This window comes from Tupaia chinensis, unplaced genomic scaffold (genome assembly GCF_000334495.1).
Source record: "Tupaia chinensis unplaced genomic scaffold, TupChi_1.0 Scaffold138683_1, whole genome shotgun sequence".
In the NCBI taxonomy this organism is placed as follows: Eukaryota; Metazoa; Chordata; class Mammalia; order Scandentia; family Tupaiidae; genus Tupaia; species Tupaia belangeri.
The window spans coordinates 471,198-495,877 of record NW_006198576.1 but is presented as its reverse complement, the minus strand read 5'-3'; the positions used below and the strand labels follow the sequence as shown (position 1 = coordinate 495,877).

Sequence of the window (24,680 nt, the reverse complement as noted above, 5' to 3'; positions counted from 1 at the left end):
GAGGAAGAATGTAAAAACAGAAAGGCTTAAAATTTCCCCCAAAATTGGGATCAGCAGGGGCTGGACTCCCACATGCCTACCGTGGTTTGAGTCCCAGATCCAGTGGCTTGAAAGTAACATTGGACACATGTGTGTGAGTGTCCAGAGTCCCAAGAGTGGAATGGAGGAGAAGGGTCTGCAGCACGGTCATTCCCCCAGGGGTGATTTTTCATCTCTCTGTCTCTCTCGTCTCTTCGGCAAGCACATGCACCCTATAGCAAAAATCTGTTAAAAAACTTTTTCCCCAAAAATGAAGTAAATTAATTCTGAGAATAATTTATTCTAAAACTATTAACTAAATTAATAGTAACAGAAAGAGAAGAGTGTTATGTGAGCAGATGAGATGGTGGAGAATGCTAAAGGGTTCTCTTAAAAATATGTAAAATATATGAGCAAGCTGAGTGTGCTCAATTTCACACGGGATCTAGCAGATCATATTCTCTTAGAAACCCACTTTGTGCCCGTCACACCCACTTCCCAGCGCCTAACCTGTTGTCGGCGCTCAATAAATATTAAACAACCAAAGCACAAACTACTACCAAAAGGTTTGTAATTAACAGGAATCAATGATATTGTTATTATCATTTAACATTTATTGAGGGTCAACAGCATGACTTAGTCAACATGTGCGAATAGGTTATTTTATAATCACATATTAAGCAAATAAATACAGTTTGTGTTAGCCTTCAGTTTTGTTCAATTGATTTTAAATGTAAATCTTTCTCTTTCCTTTATAACTTGACACATCAGAAAATAACATTGATTATTCAGATAAATACGCTTTTCGTAAGTTAATCATTGCTCTTAAGTATTCTTCACATTCACTTGGAAGGGATAGATCTACAATAAGTACACAAATTCCAAAAGAACCAGTGCCCACACAAAGAATAGAGGACCCTGACAAGGTGGCTGAGGCCAGTGAGAAACATACAAAAGTTGTAATAGCATGTGGGGTTCACCTGTCAATGTGACAATTTAAACACTATTACAATATGTAGGATATCACTGATTACAGACAGCATCAAAGGCAAGGCAGAAACTCTTTCAAAGGACACAAATTAACTTGCTTAAAAACTTCAAATCATATCTCAATTTAAAGCAAAATTGAATATTTTACTATAGGAAATGAGTTTTGACATATTTATGATCCACACTCTAACTTCATCCTTAAAATTATTATTACTTGTGTTCAAATTTATTCTTGGTGGTTAATAGGCTAGTCAAATTTTATTTGACTTTTAATTAAATATTTTTGTCATGTCTCCACTTATCTGAATGTTGCAGTGATTTCTACTTGTCATGAGAATGGGAAACTATATATATATATATATATATATATAGATAGATAGATATAGATAGATAGATATAGATATAGATATCTATATATATAGAAGTATATGTGTATGTGTGTGTGTGTGTGTGTGTATGTGTGTGTGTGTGTGTGTGTAATGAAACATTCAGCTTAATTTTAAGATACTGAAGTGTCCGTAAGTATTTAAGTTTATAAAGTGTGAATTTCCTCAGTATTTGAGTTTCAGGATATTAAAAATTAAAGTCTTTCTAGATCACCATTACTCTAAGAAACCTACGTTTAAAAACCTTGATAAATAAAATATTTTCTCACACTGGAAGGAGTTTTAGAGATCATCTTATTCAGCTTACTAATTACAAAAAAATTTAAAATCTAGAATAAGTCCTAACTTTTCCAAATTTAAAACATGCATTATCCTAATTGGAAATTACGTAGCCTTCTCTTCGATTTTAAGTTTTTCTATAAATTCAAAATATAATGATTGCAATTGCTAAAATTTAATTTTAAAAATATCTTTGTCCTTGTGATAGAATGTTCACCACATGCAGTTTTAACAAAGAGTACTACTTACAAGCGTAAAAAGAAAGCTGTATTAATGAATAATGCATATTTACTTATGAATTTTCCTCTAATATTTCCATTTTTAAATGGAAGTAGAGATAAGATTTACACATATATTCTTGTCTTTGAAATATTTTGCAAACCTAGGTATTAGAAGTCTCCATTTGACTTACTAAAACGTTCTCTAAGTTACAATGTATTTAGAGGAAATCATAGCTCCTTGATATCTCGGTCATCTAATTTCACTTTCTTCAGCAAGCTCTCTTTGTATTCACTACACAGAAAATAATTGAACACTTACTGTATGCTAGCACTGCTGTAGGGTCTTATAGCAGACTAAGAAAGCCTCAAGTGATGTCATGCTCAGGTGAGAATGAAAGAAAAGATGATTTTCAAGTGATTTAATTAGGAATATTTTCTTCATTTTTATATCATTGGACTCAAAGTCATTTGGAAGAAAATTATTAAAAACAGGGAGGCACTGGGACTCCAACCTGTAACTCACACTTTTAAAAGGGCAAGTCACTGAATAGTTACTTAGAGTAATTGTTTTGTCCCGCTCCCAGCCAGTACAAATTTTCTTCTGACAAGGAGAAAGAGAGAGTATGAATGAGAGACAGGAAAATCAAATTTAGGAGAGCAGGTTGATTTTGAAAAGGAATACCAAATAAGAAAATATACAACTAAATATGAGAAATTACATATCAACAAATAGTTTGCATTGATTTGCAAAAATGTGCCATAACATTAATAAAATGCAGTGCATTTTTTCTGGATATAGTATACAAATATATAAAGATGAATCTTCATCACAAAGCACTTGTAAATTTTTTATCTTTGGTATTCCTTTGTTCTCGCTATAAGGATAGCATTATTTATTGCGAAAACATTTACTGAGAAAAAAAACATTTGATACTGTTAGGTGATTACTTTTTAGACAATGAAGAACAGTTAATGTGTGTGTGCGAGTGCATGAGTGCATGTGTGTGAGCAACAAAAGTGGAAGAATTTATCACACATTTCTTAATATTCAAAACTGTAGTCTAATTGATTTGACATCTTCATGAGAAGAATAATTAAAGAAAATGCATGATTTATCACAGAGATAAAATAGGGTGATATTGTTGGACTTTTGCTGAAATTAACTAAATTCCTATACCTTACATGATATGAGGGCTAGTTCACTAAATTATGTTCATATAAAATTCGCTCAACATTTCATGATACGAAGTCCCCATTACATAAGGTTTAGCTTAATTAGTATTTCCTAAGAAAAACTGCAATACGAACTAAGTTTAGAAGTTAATATACAAAATTATTACTTAGATCACAAAGTATATTTGAAATCTATTAAGAAATATAAAAATCATAAAACCTTTACTTAGTGTTGATCACAAGTTCAAACTTAAATGAGTGTAAATAAATATTTAAAAACTATTTAATTGTATTTCAAGGCATTATTAACTAGTTTTAGATTATATATACTTCTGAAGATAACTAAACGTTACATAAGGAAGAAAAGGATATATGGTCTTAAAGTATCTTCTGATTAATAAATATTAGAATACTATGAGGAAATCTGTAGAATGTCATTGGTGCTTATTTTTCCACAAAATCTGTCTGATTTATTAAAATCGTAAAATACCTATTTAGTATCAATTATTATCACAAATATGCCATCACATAAACATAGAAAGCATGCAAGTACACTATTTCTTAGGATGTTTTAATGGAAAGTGTGATGCCATTTCTTTATAATGTTTTTCATTGAAATGATTTACCATCAATTTTATAAGTGTCTCTTATTTTTTTTACACAAACCAAGATACTAAGCTTTCATAAAATCAAAGGTAATTTTAATTTAAAAATTAATTGCAAAATCATCTGAAGGAGTTGATTCACATCTCTAAGAACCATTTCTAGTCTCCTGTCTATTTGAGCAAACATAATAGAATTAATGAAACTAATACCAACATGCAAGTAAGAAGAAATAAACAATCAGAATTTCAATCAGTAATGGGCTAGATATTACTTGTGTGACTGTTTTATAGTGTAGTCAATCTTCTCTTAATGTGCTGTAGCTATAAAAGCAATCTTTGAATGCTGTGAGTAATCAACACATTTATACTAAAAGGTTAAAAAAATAGATATGGCTTGATAATTTATCTCACCTGTACTGAAGTTGATTTTATAGGAAAAAATGCCAAGGTATGTACTCTATGCTTATCTAGAAATTTACAATTTTTATGTTTTTGAATTTTTTTCTTGTTTGAGCTACACAAAATCTGATCAGATAGCCAGGTCAGATGTAATTAATTTGATTTTTCAAAGAATTTTAGGCTCAGAACCTTGCATAACAGGACAAGCTCATGTTAGGGTCTAGTGCTCCTACTTTGTATTTCAGAGACCAAAATATCTATGGATCAAAACTAGGTTTCCAGAGTTGTTCCATTGAATTCTAAAATTCACCAGAAGTCAAAATAAATTTGAAAACTTTTTCCATGTTATTATAATGTATTTTTATTCTGAAAATCCTAAGGAAACAGATCTTTGTACATAGCTAACTCCTTAACCTTACTTATCTAAAATGTGAGGAATTGAAGGATTTTCTTGATATGTAAATTCTGATATTGAGAATTTAGGAATTTAATTGCATTTCAAATTTAAAGAAAAAAATTATTTTGACTTTGCTCTTGAAATAATTATTGCTAGTTCTAATTGTACTAAAATAAAATCAATACGAATATAATAATATATAAAAAGCAGAGAAATGGGTCACAATTAAAATTATTAGCATACTTTGAGCTCTAAGAGAAGGCACAGCATGACTCTAAATGTTTTCAATATACTGTACAGTTTTTCTCAAGCATATTCTGAAGTTATCAATTTATAATACAACTACATAAATAAAAATATAAATATAATGCATACTATTTTATAACAATGAAATTTCAGACCTCTTGGGAGAATCAATAGCTAAAATCATGACAGAAATTCAAAGAACTTACTTTTGCTGATGTTTTTCTTTTAACTTTTACATATTATTTTTCAAGCAATTGAAACCATTTTGCATAAATAGAATTAAGTGATCTTTATTCTGCGAACTACAAGCAGTGATCAGCAAGGTGGTGTGGAAATCACAAGTCAAACAGAAATATGTCTCCCAGTTGCCTGAAATTAATTCCTCAATATTCATCAGCTTTTCTCCTGAAGTAAGTAAGTAGCCTGGGAGTTTTCCTGTTTGAACGTATCCTTAAAATTTAGTTACACAAAGAATGACAAACCCAGATTGCCATCTCACATTCTCTCTGGCACAGAAGAACAAGCAAGGACAACGACATAGAGCGATAGATTTAAAGGTTATTGTCTTCCGCCTGTCTGAATCCAGTGCTTTCCTCCGCATGTTGTTGTCTTTCTAAGGAAGATAATGTCAACCTCCTTCATTTTTTTTTACCTTGCTCCACTGTCTTGGTTGTTTTCTCTTCCTTTTTGCCAGGTACAGCTGCACAGCAAAGATAAGGTTTAAATAACAGTGCCAGACATAAATACTGCTTCTGCTCAAAAAAAGCATTCTGGAATTCATTCAAAACCAAATGTTTCACCTAAAAATCTTCTTCAAAGTTTTTAAAACATTTGTCATCTCTTTATAATGCAATCGAAACCTACTTCATATCTAATATTAAAGAACTGGAGAAAAATAACCCCTTCCCTTCGTCTGAATACTTTCCCTATACTCTTTTCTATGTTATTCCTTTTTATTCTGCTTTGATAAACAAGCTCTACAAAGAATTCTACTTGATAGGACTGTGAGTAATCTACTTACATTCCAGATTATTGCTAGAGTCACCCAGTGTCTTGCAAGTATCAACTAGATGCTTCTTTAAATGTAAGCTTAACATGGCTTAATGAACTGAAAGAACAGTGTAGTCATGCCTGCAATTCATTTAAACATGAAATGAAGCCATCTCGAATCACACAAGTAACCAAAAAAGGAAAGATTTAGGTGCTATACCCCTTGAAATATGCTTTCTCTAAGATTTATTACTGTCAGTGGAGTATTCAGTGTTTACCTATTTATATATCAAAACAGTAGAAATTATTCACACAAAAGCACCCCACTGAAATAATGGATTCAAGTAAAAGTCTTCAGAGGACACAAGCAACCATTAAATGAAAGACTGATAGAACTTAATATTGCCTTTGCACCTAAGTATCACCCAACAGAGAGTTTTACAAGGGGAAGGAAATAATATTTTTAAAGGGAGAAATCCAGTCATCTCTAACAAATATTGATGAAATTCAGGAACCATTCATTCATAGCTGGACATCCAGACCTTCTGTATTGATGAGATGAAATGTGGTGTAAACAGCATCACCTCTGAAGTATTCTTGCCAAAGTAGCTAACTGGAATCCCATTAAGCCAAAGATTTGGCTTTCGGTTTAATTGCATATAGGATACAGAGAACATGTTAAATAATATTCTAAAGAAATAATCAGAATAATCAAATCTGTCTACTGACCCTGATCTTTTCAAACTTTCAATGTAATGAATGACTATAGCCAGAGTGTTCCCAACGAGAACATGAGAAACAGTCTAAAAACAGAGAATGGGACCAACTGTAGAGAGCTTCAAAAGCCAAAAAAGCACTATAGTTTACTGTGCATGCTATAAGAAGCTAGAAAGATGTAATACCTTAGTTCCTTCTATGCATGTACCTTCTTAAATTGACATGGTGATAAAGCATTAATAATTTGTATGTATAATAGAGCCACAAGGGTAAATATTCCTATTCATATTTTGTCATAGACTCATTATAAATATTATAAAACAACATGCATTTTTCAGATAGTTTGTTGTCATGTGCAAAAAACAAATGCTTCCTAGGAAACAACTGGTGGAATGGGACCAGCAGATGACTGGTGGTTATGTTACCAGACTCTCAGATGGCTAATCACAATTCGAGTCCCAGACCTGGTAACTTGAAACCCACTCCAGGACCATGTGCTTGTGTGCCCAAAATCTTGAGAGGAGAATGGGGGGGGGCGGGGAAGTGATTGTGGTATGACAATCTTTCCAGGGGGTGATTTCTCACTTTCTCTCTCTCTGTCTCTGTCTCTCTGGAGAGTGCACGTGCCCTAGAGCAAAAAAAAAACTCTCTCTAAAAAAAAAGAAAAGAAAACAACTGGAATGTCACTTATATATAAAAACCAAGTTTTCTTTTCAAAAATGGGTTTATAATTTCTTCATTAAATTGAAGAGGCTAGTTTCCTGAAGCATTGTTTTTTTCTTATTCAGAAAAGGTCAACTGAAAATGCTGATTATCTGTACAGAAAGGATGGCATTTTGCATGAACTGTTGATCCTTTCATTTGTGGTTCTAATGTGACATTCATCAAGCCTAATTCTGCAGAAAGTAAACTTTAGGAAAAAAATTATTCATCTAAGTAAGTGGATTTTCTAACTGCCTGCAATCAAAAGAAAATTTTAATCAATGTCTCTTTCTATACCACAGGGTATCTATTGCCACCTGTGGTATGGAGAAAAGAACTTTTCTCTACATTTGGACAGGTTTCAGGGGTGGAGGGAGTAGATTTCTATTGCACTCCTTCAGAGATCACAACGCAAAGCAGCTAACAGTCTTGGAATGTAATGACTAGAATAGAGCTAGTCATGAAGTCGTGAGAGAAACTGGGGGTTGGAGAAGTTGGTTTTCTATAGTTCGACTTTTGTTTCACTATTCTTCCCATGACTTTGTCTTAAGAACCCAATTTCCCATGTAATTTGCATCTCTCCTTTCTAGTCCTTCATCATTCACGAGGTCTCTGATGTAGGCCAGGAGTGGTAGGGGTTTGCACCTGTGGCTCCGATGATTACCTAGAGGTGGGGATGTTAGCATCTTGGTGAGGAAGTGAAGAGTGGAAGGAAGGTCTATGCAGCTTGACATATCCCTCACCTGACACTTACAGATTACTTTTGTGGTGCAGACTTACAGCCTTAGCATAGCTATCTATTATGCCTAACATTTAACAATGTAATGTCACCTGCCCAAGGGCTATGTAGAAGTTTTTCTTTTTTAGAGGTTTTTGTCATAGGGTGCATGTGCTTGCTAGAGAGAGACAGAGAGACAGAAAGCGAGAAATCACCCCCCAGCGGGGATGGCCATGCCTCAATCCCTTCTCCTCCATTCTCTTCCTGGGATCTTGGGCATTCACACACCTGTGCCCGGCATGATTTTCAAGACACCAGATCTGGGACTTGAACCACGGTCAGCCATATAGGAGTCCAGCAATGTAACCACTATGCCACCTGCTGACCCCACAAGGCCATCCTTCCTGCTAACAACTTCCCTAAACTTACTTCTAGTGTATCTGAAATAATGAGTAACATGGTCTTGTTGTAGCACACAAAACAGGGCATGTCTGAAGATGAAGTTGGAGAAGGATTTAGAACCCTGTTCTTTGGCAACTCTCTTCCATTAAATAAGATGGGACTTCATCTTAAGTGTAACTTGGAAAATAGTTTTAAATAAAAAGCGTTTTGTTTGTATTCGTGGCTTTGGTAGATACTATTTGGAGACTGGGAATCGGTACCTATATATTAGTGAAGTAAATATGAAGACATGAGGCCTGCAGTAAGATCGTTACAGTGATTCAGGTGGAAGGCAATGAAGTCTGGACTAAAACAAAGTGATAGTTATGAGTAAAGTAATATTCAAGCATAAATAGAATGTATTCGAGAAATATTTAGGGGATAAAATCAATAAAACTGGAAGATTCTTTGTATAATATGGTAGAAAAGAGATAAATGAAACATTATCCTAAGATTTCTAGTAAGGTGAAAGGTGGATTGTGGTTTCTCCCCCCATAACCAAAATCAAGGTGGGAAGAAGGAATGAGAAATTTTGGTTAAGACAGTTTGAATTTGAAGGTGTTTCTTGGACAGTTGTTTACTGTTAAGGTTGAAACTCTGTTCCATAAGAGAAAGATTCTCAATTTTGTCTCTATTTCAGAATTTGCTCCTGCACTTTAGATTTATATATTTCTTGTGTCACTCCCCTAAAAATTCTCTTTAGAAAATCATGCATCCATTTATATTTATATATAAAAATTGTTTAGGATTGAGGATGGGAACATCTGCATCAATCTATCATCTGTCTATCCATATCTCTATATATCATATCTCCCTATAATCCTGGTATGTTTTAATAGAGCATATGCCATCAAATTGTTTTTCAGAAGGGCATTTTAAGTAATTTTGGTGAGGCATGTGTGTAAGATTGTACGCATAGTCTTGCGTGTGTGAGTGTGTGTGTGTGTGTGCCCACGTGCATATTGAGGAAAGTCATGTCTCTTGTGATACTTCCAAAGAATGCTGCATACATTAATGATTTTATTCCAGCCTTTTCAATATGTTTCTTTTAAAGCAAAATATCCCTAAGCCAGAATCTCATAGAATACATTTCCTAACCTGATCCTGTTTTTTCCTGTAAAATAAACATTTTTAATATGATTTCTATTAGCCAAATTTTCATTTGTTTAAATTTTCATTTCCCAAGACAGCATATTGAATTTGAATGTTTTACAGACAATTGGGATCCTATTGAATTTAAACAATTACATTTCCACAACTTTTCAAAAACTAAATTGCAGTTTGACTATACTTATTAGCTTTGGTTTATGACCCTAATGAGGTAAAACAATTAGCTTTAGAATGCTAAAAACAAAGCCTTGCTGAACCTGATACTACAAATCTTGTACAAAGTGGTTTTTTTTTTCTATATCTATGAAATGGTTATCAATAGAATGAGCTCTTCTATAAGCATGAAACAGTACATTAAGTTACAAACCTTAGAAGAAACAAGTTATAGTCACGACATTCTTTCATTTATTTATTTAGTTATTTTTTAAGCTACATTTACCTTTTTTAGTTGTGGCAGGACCAGCCTCTTCTTTGGCTCGTTCACTTTCTGCAAATTCAGTATTAAAGAAATAAGAAATGGGTATTGAAGACACCAGATCAATATCTTACAGTATTGGTAAATCAGACAGGAATAAAACTAGCCAAAAGATAAGTGTATGTGGCACCTGAGAGCAAAGCATGCTATAGAAAAAACTGAAGCAGAGAGTGCTTGTATATTGTTTTTTAAACCAATGAACTTTCTTAATAATACAGATTTTCTCTTCAAAGTTCAACTTCAAGATATTAAAATTTGTATGCTTATGTATGTGCATATATATATATATATATATATATATATACAGCCATCAAAGAAGATAAATTATTTCATAGACTACAACGGGATACTATTCATATATAATATATACATTTTAGGAAAGAGAACTTGAAAGTTCTTTTTTTTTAGCCTTTAATTATGAGCATGGAAACAATACTTTATCTCAATAAACTTTAGATTATATAAGCCATAATATTAGAGAAAATTCCATTTTAAAATTGCTTCAAGAGAAAAAATGAGAAAGAGAATACAAAAGGCAAGAAAATTGTCTTCTTAGACTTTCTCTGAATAGTTAGTGTGGAAGATAAGAGAGTTGCCCTGAAGACAGAACCGAAATGCTGTCCTACTACAAAATATGGGAGCTCAAATCAAGACTATTAAAGCTGAAGTTTTCGCCAGTCCTCAGGAAAAGAAGAAAAATAGTGATGAGTTGGTAAACTTTTATAAAGCTTTATTTACTCATTTTAGAAACTTTTCATTATTTGAGATTGATGCTCTTGGTCATGTATATTTTATTTTTTATTCTCCTTGGTATTTGTGAATAAGCACCCTCCCACCCCACTCTGATCTACCCACATACACTCAGGAGCTAAGGCTCTGGGAAGCATCAGATGATAGGAGTCTTCACACTGATTGTCCTACTTCCGTCACAAGACCCTGGGCTGTGAGGAAGGTCTGAAATACTACGGAGGCCTGTACATCACATTTTGATTTCAATTCCACCATGTTGGATGGTATCACCTCGTCACAGTCTAGGCTCAGGTATGAAGTCATGTCAGTATCCTCTTCTTTGAGACCCTGAGGTCCAGGACTGAGCAGAACTCTGGCTATTTTATACCTTCCAGGTGAAGACTTTGTAGCAGTAGTTGTCAAACATTAGCATGGCTAAGAATCACACTGCAAATACCCAAAATTACAAGAAGAGAATGGAGGGGAAGGAATTGCAACATGGCCATCCCTCTGGGGAGGTGATTTCATGCTTTCTGTCTCTCTGTCTCTCTGGCAAGCATGATGCCCTATAGCTAAAACAAACAAACAAAAAAAATCACTCTCTTAAAAAATAGAATCACGCACTACAGGCTGTTAACACAGCCTGTGAGTGTCTGTTAGCACAGCCTGTGAGTGTCTGTTAACACAGCCTGTGAGTGTCTGATAACACAGCCTATGAGTGTCTCGGGCACATCCTGAGACTCTGCATTTCTTACTTCCAGGTGCTGTTGATCTGGACCACATTTTGGAAATGATCACTAAACTTCCCCTAAGGCATCAGCAAGACTAATCCTACTCTGGTTCCATCCCTGTTTACCGCAGTAACTACCACGAGTTCCAACTTCCAGCAGAAAACAGACTCCATAGGGCTCTGTATTTCTTCTCAAAATTGACCCTTTTCCAAAGTTCTTCCACTATGTGGTTCGGACTTGCACCCATATCCTCAGCTTCTTCTTATCATGTTCACCTTACTTTCTTCCTATAGGCAAACCTTAAGTCCCTGAAGACATTGTATCCTCTGTCATTAGTCCTCTAAAAGGAAGAATATTTCCCATGCTCCACTTCCTGCAGTGTCTAGAAGTGAGACTATCCTCTTTGCTTCTCATAACTTTTCACAGACTGTTGTCTCTTGCTCCCTCTAAATCCTAGTTCTTTTGAAACACATTCTATTACATTAGACCTCTCTTTATTATTATCATTAACCAACTGTGTGGCCACATTATGTCACTCATTGAATATGTTTTTGCACATATTATTCTCAGTACTATTACTGAGGGATTTTGCTAAGAACTATTCTCATCTTGGGACACACATTGGAATAGGATGGAGAGTTCAATTTTATTTTTCTTTTGTGAGATTTTTACTATAGGTAACATGCACTTGCCAGAGAGACAGAAAATGAAAAATCACACCCCCCAAAAGAAATGCCCACACCACAATCCCTTCTCCTCCAATCTCCTCTTGGGATTTTGGGTATGCATGCACATGCAACCAGCATGAGTTTGAACCTCCCCAGGTTCAGAATCCAAACTGTGGTCTGCTACGTGGAAGTCCAGCGACATAACCATTATGCCATCTGCTGGTCTGAGGTTTATTTAATTAATTTATTATTATTATTATTATTATTATTTTGTAGAGAGAGATTTTTGCTATAGGGCACATCTGCTTACCAGAGAGACAGAGAGAAACAGAAAGTGAGAAATCATCCCTCATGGGGGATGGCCACACTGCAATCCCTTCTCCTCCATTCTTCTCTCAGGATTTTGGGCATGCATGCACATGCATCTGGCATGAGTTTTAAGTTGCTGGGTCCAGGATTCGATCTGTGGTCAACTACATGGGAGTCCAACAGTGTAACCATTTCACGTTCTGCTGGTCCTGAATTTTATGTCTCTAACAGTCAGGTGTCTGGGGTAGGCACAGAGCTTTGGTATTCTGAGTAAATGAATCTTGGGTGAGTCCTCAATATTGCTATGTTTTTCTATGAGATTCTAATATTTAACCAGGGTTAGGAATTACTCAAAGCCACAGTTCATACAAACACCATTAAAGTGGTCTCTCCTTTTCTTGATCTCTCATTTCATAAAACTAGAAATCTCACTTCTCTAATCATTACATTCAGTATATCCTTGGACTTTTCCCCTTACTGTCAAAACTTTAATTCCAGGACCAGCAGTTGGCATGATGGCTATGTCGCTAGACATAGTAGTCGACTACAGGTTGAGTCCAGGACCAGGTGGCTTAAACTCACAACAGGTGCATGTGCGTGTGTGCCCAATATCCTGAGAGGAGAATGGAGGAGAAGGGATTGCAGCGTGGCCATCCCCCCTGGGGTGGGGGGGTGATTTCTCGCTTTTTGTCTCTCTGTCTCTTTCTGTCTTTCTGGCAAGCACACGGGTCCTATAGCAAAATCCTCTCAAAAACAAACAAACAAACAAACAAAAAAAATCAAAAAACCCCCTTCGATTCCCAAAATCCTATTCTTGGGCACCGTTTCTTCTCTTCTCAGCTCATTTACTCAAGAACTCTCTCCATGTAGTATCTGGTCCCATCAATACTTCTATTCCTTCAATCTCATCACTTTATCACTAATAAACATCTCATTATGCCCTTGTTTTTTTTTTCCTTACCAAGCATATATATAGATATTTATATACATAAATGTTATGCTTATGCTGAATTAGTTTCCTAGGGCTACTTTTAAGCTGGTATATAGATAAAAAGCAATAGAAATCGAGTTTAGGAGGCTAGACATTAATTAGAATTAAGGTATTGGTAGAGCTCGCCAAGCTCCTTCTGAAAGCTCCTGGGAAGAATACTTCCATGTCTGTTCCTAGCTTCTGAATAATCATAGCAAATCTTGTCATTCCTTGGTCTTTCACTGCCAACTTTTGCTTTAATGGTCATATGACTGTTCCTATTCTGTGTATGCCTATATGTCTCCAAATTTCTGTCTCCTTATAAGGACATCAGTTATCAGATTTAGGCCCCACCCTAATATAGTGTGATGTCATCTTAACCTGATTATACTTGGAAAATCTATTTCAAAATAAGGTTGTAACACTACTAGGTTGGGACTGCAATATATCTTTTGGAGATACACAATTCAAGTTATACAACTTGATGCCTGCCACCTGAGCAACCATCCAAACTGGAGGGATGATTTTTTTTTCCCTCTCATGCTTGTTCTCTGTGTCTTTAGTGAACACATGAGCCCTAAGTAAAAACTTAAAAAGAAAGAAAATACTGGTTCTTTGAAGTATTCATTGAAAAAGGGAGGGTGATGTGGTCAATTCTATTTGGTAAACAGTATGTACTACATGGAATCTTGAAGCTTTACCATGAACAATGTTAAAGATTGGAAATGCCCTGGGGCCAGCAGGTGGCCTGGTGGTTAGGGGTGCTGGACTCCTACATGGCCTGGCCAAATTTAAATAAATAAATAAATAAAATAAAGTTAAAAAAAAAAAAGATTGGAAATGTCCTATGATCTGGACATCTACTCATCTGATCCTTTTCCTGTTTAGGGATGACTGATCATATTGTCAGCCTCTATGTGACTTTTCCACATGTGGAGAGGCACATTTAAGAGATGGCAAGGAGGGAAATTGGGTATGTTGAGGCATTTTTGCTTGCACTTTGATAGAAAAAGGAATCTGTGTTGACTTACGGAAATCATAAATATAGGTTTGGTATCCCTGCCTGGTTCAAGGCATTTTTTATTTATATCAACTCTGACATATAATTTTTTCCTAGATGAAGCCATTAAGTGCTTCTCGTAAGTACTGCTTCATTGAACCTGAATGGCTTTCTTTTCCTTCAAGCTCATGGTACCATGAGTACCTCCACCCTGAATAGACATGGCTCCCAAGCTCGTCCGTGTCTTCCTGTATTGTTCCTACAGTGATTTGGGTTGTTTCTTCAGGACATAGAACATACAGTTCCGTATCACTAACTCAACCCAATTCTGAGTTATTTCCTTTAATCCAGTGTTAATGATAAATCACCTTTTACTTTTTACGAGTATTTACTGTAACCCTGTCAAGATTACCTATCCTTTTAAATTCTATGCCATGAAATTGCATCACATAAATATTTAATTCATGTTAATTAAACTATATATCTCATTCTCTCTTGTGCTTTCATAATTCAAATCATAAGGTAAAATCATATCCCAAATGTGCAGGTTCTTTTTTTTTTTTTTTTTGAGAGGTTTTTGCTATAGGGCGCGTGCACTCGCCAGACAGGCAGAGAGAGACCGAGAGACAGAAAGCGAGAAATCATCCGCCAGAGGGGATGGTCACGCTGCAATCCCTTCTCCTCCATTCTCCTCTCAGGGTCTTGGGCACGCACGCACATGCGCCTGGCGTGACTTTTAAGCCAATGTGTCCAGGATGCGAACCGCAGTCGACTACATGGGAATCCAGCGACATAGACATTGCACTAACTGCTGGTCCCCCAAGTGTGCAGGTTCTATAAACAAAATTAGGTGTTCCAGCTTGTATGGATGATTTAGATTTTTCGAGTGTATTTTTTGTAATGATATACAACTTCTGCCTTAAGCATTAACTTTACAAACAGTTCACTGTCTGAAAATAGTATTGTATGGCTTCAATGCCTAAAATAGCTATTAGTTGATTAAATAACTGGTCATATTGTTATTAGACAATTTAAACAGTTTGTAAACTATCTCTAATTATTTTTTGTGTTGAAGGATAATGCCCATGTCAAGTTTGAATCTCTCCACCATATATAGAGTTGAATATTAAGTCTTTCGAAACGTTTACATTGGGTTTGAAAGATGACCGAGTAGCCTAATTTGTTAATTTCCCAGCAAAAGATGCTGATCTCCTCAAAAACTGATCAAATAGTATGTTTCAAAGATGACAGAACTTACAGATTTTTTTATTGCAAATGATTATTTTTATCTATATGTTACATTTTCAAGGGCAAATGTTTATTTTCAGAGTAATTTTCAATCTAAAGTTCTCTACCACTGCTGCAAAATTACATTTTGTTTTACATTTTCCTGATTATGCATTCCTATAGTCTAAGTATTGGCATACTAAAGGCACCATAATATAGAGTTGTAATCAGTTTTACATTTAACTAAAACTTTTCATGGAAATATAAATGGGGGACCAGCAGTTAGCATAATGGCTATGTTGCTGGACTCCCATGCAGTCAACTGTGGTTCTAGTCCCAGATCCAGTGGCTTAAACTCACTCCAGGCACATGTGTGTGTGTGCCCAAGATCTTGAGAGGAGAATGAAGGAGAAGGGATTGTGGCATGGCCATCTCCCCTGGGGGGTGATTTCTCACTTTCTGTCTCTCTGTCTCTCTGTCTTTCTGGTGAGCACACACGCCCTATACCAAAAAACTCTCAAAAAAAAAAAAACAGGAAATATAAATGGAATTTTAGATTCATGTTAAAATTCTTTTAAAAATTATCATCTATATGAACACTTCCAACTTTAATTAAAAACAAATTCCACGAAGCTGCTCAATGTATATACTCAATATATTTTTAATTATTCCATAATATATCCACCAATGATATACTGTCACAAAATTCTGCCCTAAATAAAATATATATTTGTTTTCTTCAACACTTTTGTGCTTCTAACCCAAAAGAAAAGTGTAAATACATTTGCATTATACATGGAACTGAGGTTTGATTCTAACTCCTATATGTAAAGCAAAGATGAGTTAAAAGTATTTTTTTCTAAAATCACATACTTACTATTCTGCTTTACATAATCTTTATTAACAACAAGTAAGTCATTAATTTAAAAAATACTAACAAAGAAATAAGTATTTCTCCCTAAGTATATTATCAAAGCCACACAAATGCCATGGTATGACTGCAATATTGACTGTCCATCAATATTTCATAATCTGAGACCTTAAATCTTGAAAGGAAATGAGAACATTACCAGAGTAGTACTTAACAAAATTTGGGGAGAGGGGGTCCTCTTCTTTCATTAGAGAAAAGACTTTCATGGTAGACCAATTATGCTATCTACACATCTGATCAACTGATTATTAATAAGTATGATATGTTCAAGAAACTGAAGAGATAACTTATCATTACGCAAAATGGGAAAAAAATATAAGCAAATCTAAAGGTAGTTACGATGTGAACAAATTAACATTTTCGAAGGAAAGCTCTATCAATAAATTTTAGTAAGAACGAGTTCACAGAAAAGACAAGAGGTAAGTCATTTTGCATATTATTTCAATACAACAAATAATCATGCCAAGGAACATTTGGAAAACCAGCCTCAAAATTAGCATTAGTATTGTCTACAGCAACAAAAAAAAAATCAAATAAGCCGTTTTTAAAAAGTTTTGTTCAACATACTTGCTTTTACTTGTTTTTCATTTGCAGCTGTTAATGGCAAGAAATAATAAAGTCTACATAAATTATGAGTCTATTCATCTATTTCTAAAATAATGTTAAGATAATTTTAGTTATTTTAGAGACTATGTATGACCCTGGAAACTAAAAACAATAGACCTGAGAATAAGAAAATACAACACTGTGCCAATTTATTTGATAAACCCAAGTTATGTATATCCCTTGAACCACAGTATTTTTGTTTTGGGGGATTTTTTTGGTTTGATTATATACACCTTTTCCCAACAGAGATTGCTCATTTGTTTTGTTTTCTTTTTTATTATCTAATGATCCAATTATGTACATATACAGGAAAACACATTTACCTTAAAGCTGATAAAATGACATAAAAAAAGAATCCACTTGAAAAATTATCCAATTGTTTTAATTTACAAAATACATCTAATTTTTTAAGTGGCTACACTGTAATCACACCCTGAAATAGGTACTCATTCAAGGTATTTAAATTACTGTATTTTATCAGGTTTGCTATTTGATAGTATATTTAGCTATTAAAATGCTTCAAACGGATTACACTAACAGACATTGCGTATATCTGTCCATGTGTCTATGGTGTATGCTCTATAAATGCATAAATGAGAGTATGTACTATGGCCACCTATGGACATGCACTCCTGAACACATAGAGTTTTCTTTGTAGATAACATATCCCTTTCCAGAGGCTAACTAGCATGACTGATAATGTAAAATGGTGAAATGTGAGATAATCTCCTCTTCTAAATTTGTAATTCATTCCGTTTTAATTTTTTTAAATGCAGAAGAGGGGAGATTCAAGGAGAAAAAAAAAACACTCAATGGACAAAAAAGTAGATAACGATCTGTCAAGGACAATGAGTATGATAATGTCTTTGGACTCATATACACGGTATTCATGCTGGAAAAAATTCATTTCCGATGTTGTAAAGATATACGGTGATTAGATTTAAAAATAAGAAAAAAGTACTAGAAAATGTCATTATTCTTTTTGGTGTTTCTCCTTTCACCCAACAAACCATTATCGATTGCCCAATGTGTTTCTGTGTTATAGTAGGCGCCCTGGAAATAAAGAGATAATAAAATAACCTCTATGCTGCATTTCTATTTTGAGGGGGGGGAAGAAAAGAGGTAACATGATTATAATAGTGTATTAATTGCTATTATCAAGGCAAGAAAATGATGATATGGGAAATAATTATGACACCTAAACAGACTTTCATTGCGTATGGAAATTTTACGAAGGAAAGGGAATAAGAAATGTTGGTTCAAACCTACAGTTTGCTGTGTTTTATTATGGGGTGGAACCATAGGTTGTATTTGCACTGTTGTTGACATAAATGCTACTTCATTTAAATACAATAAAATGGGAGGAATGAGTAATGGGAATCGTATGAGACTATGCCACCTACACACACACACACACACACACACACACACTTCAGAGGAAAACTCAGTGATGCTCTGAGGAGGAGTTAGCCAGCCAAAACCAACATTGGTGGTGTTTTAAAATGAGGTTAATAGAAAAAGTTTTAAAAGTTCTCATTTGAAATGACAGTGCAGATTAAATACTGGAAAACTTTAAAAAATAATTTGATGACCTTACCCAATGCACTTTTACTTTTTGCTGATTGTTTCATTCATTAGTTGATTCTCAATTTGTTTTTTATGTTGCCTTTTTTTTGGTAGAGGTTTTTGTTATAAGGCATGTGCACTCACCAGGAAGAAAGAGAGAGACAGAGAAACAGAAAGCAAGAAATCCACCCCCGGGTGGGGGGGAGGAGGGATGGCCATGCTGCAATCCCATTTCCTCCATTCTCCTCTTGGGATCTTGGGCAAGCATGCACAAGCGACTGGCATGAGTTTAAGTCACCGGGTCCATGACGCGAACCACAGTCGACTACATGGAAGTCCAGCGACATAGCTGTTACTCCAACTGCTGGTCCCCTCAATTTGTTTTTTATTTGTTTGCTTTTGTTAGAATATACATTTATGGAGGACAAAAATCTATCTTTACTCTTGCTGCTACTGCCAGAGCCCTCAAGAAATGTTATTGAGTAAAAACTCTTCCCCCCAAAAGAAAGTAATGTTACAAATGGGAAGAAAATATTTTTTAGAACTCAATAGTCTCTTTCGAAAGTAAAGCAATACTTCCAAGATGCACTTACAGAACATTTTCATTCTTGTTTTGTTTATTTTCATCTTAAGAAAAAACTGTGAAACACTACCCAGATGAGTCCACTGCGGATCTTGAGAAGTTGCAGACTTGAGTTCAGCAAGTCTGGGCTCGCACTGGAGATGCTGCAGTTCTAACAGTCGCCCAGGTGATACTGATGTTAGTTCATAGAATACCATCGAGCAGCAGGGACGTAACATATTATTTGGCTTTCATTTCCTACAGCTGTGTTTATATTAGGTCTATGTCAAGAACTTGAGAAAAGAGTTGTGAAGTGGAGGATTGCCACTTCTCTATTGCCATTTCCTTTCTGAACTCTCTGAGGCTACAGCATGAATTAACATTGGCTATCAGGCAGAAGGAGTCCAGCTACACCCCTCTTACTTACCTGAATGTTCCTTCTTTGGCGACTTTGCTGTATCAAACAAGAAAAGAAACAAAAAGCATTCTATGTCATTCCGTTATAATTCAGTATTCACTCACAAATGAAAAAATATGAAATTAAAATGACAAGGGTAGAGGAATTCAAAAAGTTACCTGGTTCTACATGTTTTTCTTTCCTTTCCTGTTCTGAAACACATTTTTATGTTGTTATTATCATTGTGATTACTATTATCCCAACTTCATGTGTCACAAATTAATTTTGTTAACGAAAGGAACATGCATGTGCAGATGCTGAGGTGCAGCAACGAATAATAACTGCCATGAAAAGGGAGTATAGTTACAGTAATTCTTCCCATTCCCTTGAGAGTTTTCTCATAGTACAACACCAAACGAGAAACTCAAATCTTTCATGGATAATAATCGGTAAAATAAAAGAGTCTCTAAAAAGTAGAAAATGTCATTTGTTTTATTTTTTATTTTTTTGGGAGATTTTGGTTATTAGGGAGCGTGCACTCGCTCTAGAGACAGAGACAGAAAGCAGGAAACCACCCCCCACCCCAGAAGTGATGGCCACACCACCATCCCTTCTCCTCTATTCTTCTCTCAGATTTTAGGCATGCCTGCATACACGCCCAGCATGAGTTTCAAGTCTCCAGGTCTGGGACTCAAATGGCAGTCAACCACGTGTGAAGCCAGTGCCTCAACCTGAACCCAAGAAGAAAATATCTTAATTTGCTATCATATTAGATAAGTATGAAGTGAATTTGGAATAAAAAATAAATATGAATGATAATTATTGCAGCTATTAAAAAACTAGACAAAACAAAAACCTCAGAAGGATGAAGACAGACAGCTTTCCTATGAGCTTCCTCTTCAAAACATCTTATCTCCCAGAGGAAGGAGATTTAAAACCATAAAATAGACGAGGGCATTCACAGATATGCAAAACACACTTGCTTTATTTTTAGGAAAATGTTCCTTATGGGGTCTTATAAGGGAACCAGCAGATGGCGTAATGTTTACATCACTGGACTCACACATAGTTGACCACAGTTTGAGTCCCAGATCCAGTGGCTTAAACTCACGCTGGGCACGTGTGCCTGCATGCCCAAGATCCGGAGAGGAAAATGGAGGAGAAGGGATTGTAGCGTGGCCGTTCCCCCCCAGGGGGTTATTTCTCGCTTTCTGTCTCTCTCTGTCTTTCTGGCGAGTGCATACACCGTATAGCAAAAACCTCTCCCCCACAAAAAAGATAGTATTTCATTTTAAGAAGCCACTTTTGTCAGTATTACTTGAAACAAAGCATATTTCTGGCTTCAAGATTCAACTGATATTTACATTTTAATACGTACCAATTTTATATGACGTGTAAGTTCTATTTTTATGTGAAATGCTATTACCTATATTCCTATTATTTACTTTGCTTTGACAAACTTATCAATTTAATTTAAAAGATTTTCAAGAAATGCTTTAACATAGATCTATTACTATCTGCTATTTTAAAGGGAAAGAATGGGGAAATTTCTTAGTTTCATTTAACGAATAGATTTTCTTTCTTTCTTTCTTTTTTTTTCTTTTCTTTTTTTTTGGGGGGGGTGAGAGGTTTTTGCTATAGGGCACGTGCGCTCGCCAGACAGATTGAGAGAGACAGAGAGACAGAAAGTGAGAAATCACCCCTCGGGGGGATGGCCACACTGCAATCCCTTCTCCATTCTTCTCTCGGGATCTTGGGCACACACGCACATGCACCCAGCATGAGTTTTAAGTCACCGGGTCTGTGACATGAACTGCAGTCGACTACGTGGGAGTCCAGTGACATAGTCATTACAGTAACTCCTGGTCCCTTACTGAATAGATTTTGAGAACTCAAGGATAAACAGAAAGAATTCTATGCACTGTATTTTAGAAACAGAATCATAGAATCCTTTATGGTTACCATATCGATCTCTCAAGTATACAGTTTCATTTGGCAGGCTAATCACAGTAATAATGAGCAGATCATCCATTTCCTAGATAGTGGTCAGTCAGTTATACAAATACGACAAATGACTAGACCAAGTGTTGTAGGTCAAAAAAAAAGAAGCTTAGGGAACCAGCAGTTAGCGTAACGGCTATGTCGCTGGACTCCCACATAGTCGACCACGGTTCGCGTTCCGGACCCGGTGGCTTAAAACTCACGCCAGGCGCGTGTGCATGCGTGCCCAAGATCCCGAGAGGAGAATAGAGGAGAAGGGTTTGCGGTGTGACCATCCCCTCTGGGGGGTGATTTCTCGCTTTCTGTCTCTATGTCTCTCTCTGTCTGGCGAGCACACGCGCCCTATAGCAAAAAATATCTCACAAAAAAAAAAAAAAAGAAGCTTAGATAAATTAGCTAAAATTAAACATAGTAAGAACATTACCAAATGTAGCCTGGAAAACAAGAAGTAAGGAAATGTACTGCTGAACTGAAGATCCAATTATAAAACATTTTTATGAAATTTATGAAGTGTGGGGCCAGCAGGTAAGATAGTTGTTAAGGCACTGGAAACCCACATTGCCAACTTTGGTGTGAATCCCAGCATGAAAATCACAGTGGACGCTTGTGTAGGCATGCCTAAAATCACAGGAGGAGAATGGAAGACAAGAGCTTGCTGCATAGCCATCTCCCCATGCTCTGTGTGTGTGTGTCTCTCCCTCTCTGGGAAGCACAGACACCCTATGCCAAAAACCTTTAAACAATAAATTTATAAAGTGAAAAAAAAATACTGGAAGAAGATTAAGTACACATTGCAATCAAACACCAGCTTTCATATTCAAAGTTAAAATAAAATACTTCCAATCTGTCACAAAGCCATCATATAAGCAGAAAGATACCTACGCTAATTTGGAATGATATGTAAAAAAAGGTTCTCAAGAGTTTTCATTACATAGATAATTTAGGATGTAATTATTAAATTATCTAAATAAATATAAATTAATTTACCTTTTAATCCTACAGAGATTGGAAAATATGCCCATGATCATTTTTTAAAAGTTTTTTCTTTCCATTGTCAAAAAACACATAGATCACAGGAATTTGTAATATTTATAGAAAGATCCATGTAGTTTTCAGCTTGTTTCCCTACCATGATTGATTTTTAAACTGAAAAAAGAATAATCTCTTAGATTGTGATCTTTAAAAAAGAAACAGGACCAGCAAATGGACTCCCACATAATCAACTATGGTTTGAGTCTGGAGCCAGTAACTTCAAACTCTTGCCAGGTACATGTGCATATGTGCCCAAAATTCCAAAAACAGGATGGAGGAGAAGGGATTACAGTGTGGACATTCCTCCAGGGGGTGACTTTTCACTTTCTGTCTCTCTATATCTCTCTGTCTCTCTGGTAAGCATAGACATTCTATAGCAAAAATTTCTCTTAAAAAATAGAAGTAAAATAAAATATAGATAAGTTTGGAATGAATATAAAGAGAAGCAATCTTGAATACAAAATATTCCAAATCAAACAAATTCAGAATCAACAATAACAATAGTAAAGCAAGTCTAGATGATAAACCACACAAACAAGTTAATGAAAGCAAACCAAAAAAGAAAAAAGAAAAAAAACCAAAACTCTATGGTTGTTTTGAAGAGAGGTTATTTATTTTTTTTATTTTATTTTTTTCCTCCATATCTGCCCAAATCACCATCTACAGACCTACTCAAAGACAAAAGCACTTGGATTGTACAAGAATGGCTGGAAAGGCATGTTTATTTATTAAATGTATCAGTGCACTAAAGATTGCCAAAGAGTTGCAGTGTGTCTGCAGGAACATTTAAATCGTATAGAGTGCAATAAAGTGAGGGCTTTGATATTGTGTGTGTGTGTGTGTGTGTGTGTGTAATTCAATACCACTTTTCAAATCTCCAGTTGCAATCTATCTTCTTGCTGGTGTGGTGGTTTATGGAGTGGTTTCTGTATCCCTGTGCCAGCAGCTAAACACACACATAAATCTGGGACTGAATGAACACATACTTCTCTATAGATAGATTGCTCCCCCTGGCTGGGTTGTGAGATAATTTCATGATTCTCTCCACAGGACATTCTAGAGCCTTTTCAAGACAGAATATTTCAATACTCCTCTTTTTTGCAGGGTTAAAACATAGACAAATATTTTTCTTAACTTGATGTATATTTTTAAACATGATTTTAATACAACTGGGGTCTTAAATCCCTACATTCTTGAAAATATGCTGATTTCTAATGGCTAATTGAGGAGAGTTAAGTTGGTTTTCTGTTTTCATTTGTTAAATGTACTTTCTATTTTCTTCCAGGGAGAGTATATATTTGCAAAAGACACATCCTCAAGATGCTGAGCTTTACTGCATGGTTAGCAAAGGGCTTTAATAGTGTGTTAAAGTAGCAGTGGACTATCCTAAAATATGGATCCCAGACAACACTATCTACCACAGAGAGCTCAGAGTACCTATAGAGAGAAATAATATAACAGATAATATATCATGTGCACATAACAAATTATTTATGGACTACGGGAAGAAAGATTATAGCAAAGAAGATGTAAAACTAGTCTAGAAAAGAACTTCTGTTGTTTTTTTTTAAGGACCAAGAACTAATCAGATTACATGGACTAAATTTACACAAACATAAAACAGTTTGGGTTAATGGAATACAGTTGCATTTTTTGTTACAAAACTGTGGATTATATTGTGAGATGCTCACATGAGTCTGAATAATGATTGCTATGCAATTCAGTCAACTGTGACTTTCCAGGTTGTATACTCTTTCATTCTGACAAAATCAATCAATCAATCAATCAATCAAATAAAAACAACAAACAGAATTCGCATGCAAAAACAAAATGGAGATTCAAAATTTAGCATGCCAATACAAAGTAGTAAGGAGAAAAAAATGTACACAAATATACTTTCCATGCATTTTCTTACTTTTCCCTTTGGGTTGTTCTGTTAACAGAAATATAGACAGGAAAGCATTGGTCTTAAAAACTTTAAAATTTACTACCCAGGGGCCAACAGGTGGCATGGTGGTTAAGGTGCTTGACTCCTACATGGCCTACCATGATTCGAGGCCCAGACCTAGAGGCTTTGAAAAAAC

General features: G+C 35.3%; 1 protein-coding gene across 1 annotated transcript in view; it reads right to left on the bottom strand.

Moving 5' to 3' along the window:
• Positions 1 to 4,929: 4,929 nt before the first annotated feature.
• The window catches only part of LOC102496066 (triadin-like), a 78,324-nt gene continuing 58,573 nt past the window's right edge, over positions 4,930 to 24,680 (bottom strand). Inside the window, exons 7-9 of the mRNA XM_027765566.1 lie at positions 19,594 to 19,620; positions 9,832 to 9,879; positions 4,930 to 5,414 (exon numbers count right to left, since the gene is read on the bottom strand). Coding sequence (XP_027621367.1) covers positions 5,353 to 5,414; positions 9,832 to 9,879; positions 19,594 to 19,620 — 137 coding nt within the window. The 3' untranslated portion in view covers positions 4,930 to 5,352. The remainder of the gene's footprint in view (positions 5,415 to 9,831; positions 9,880 to 19,593; positions 19,621 to 24,680) is intronic.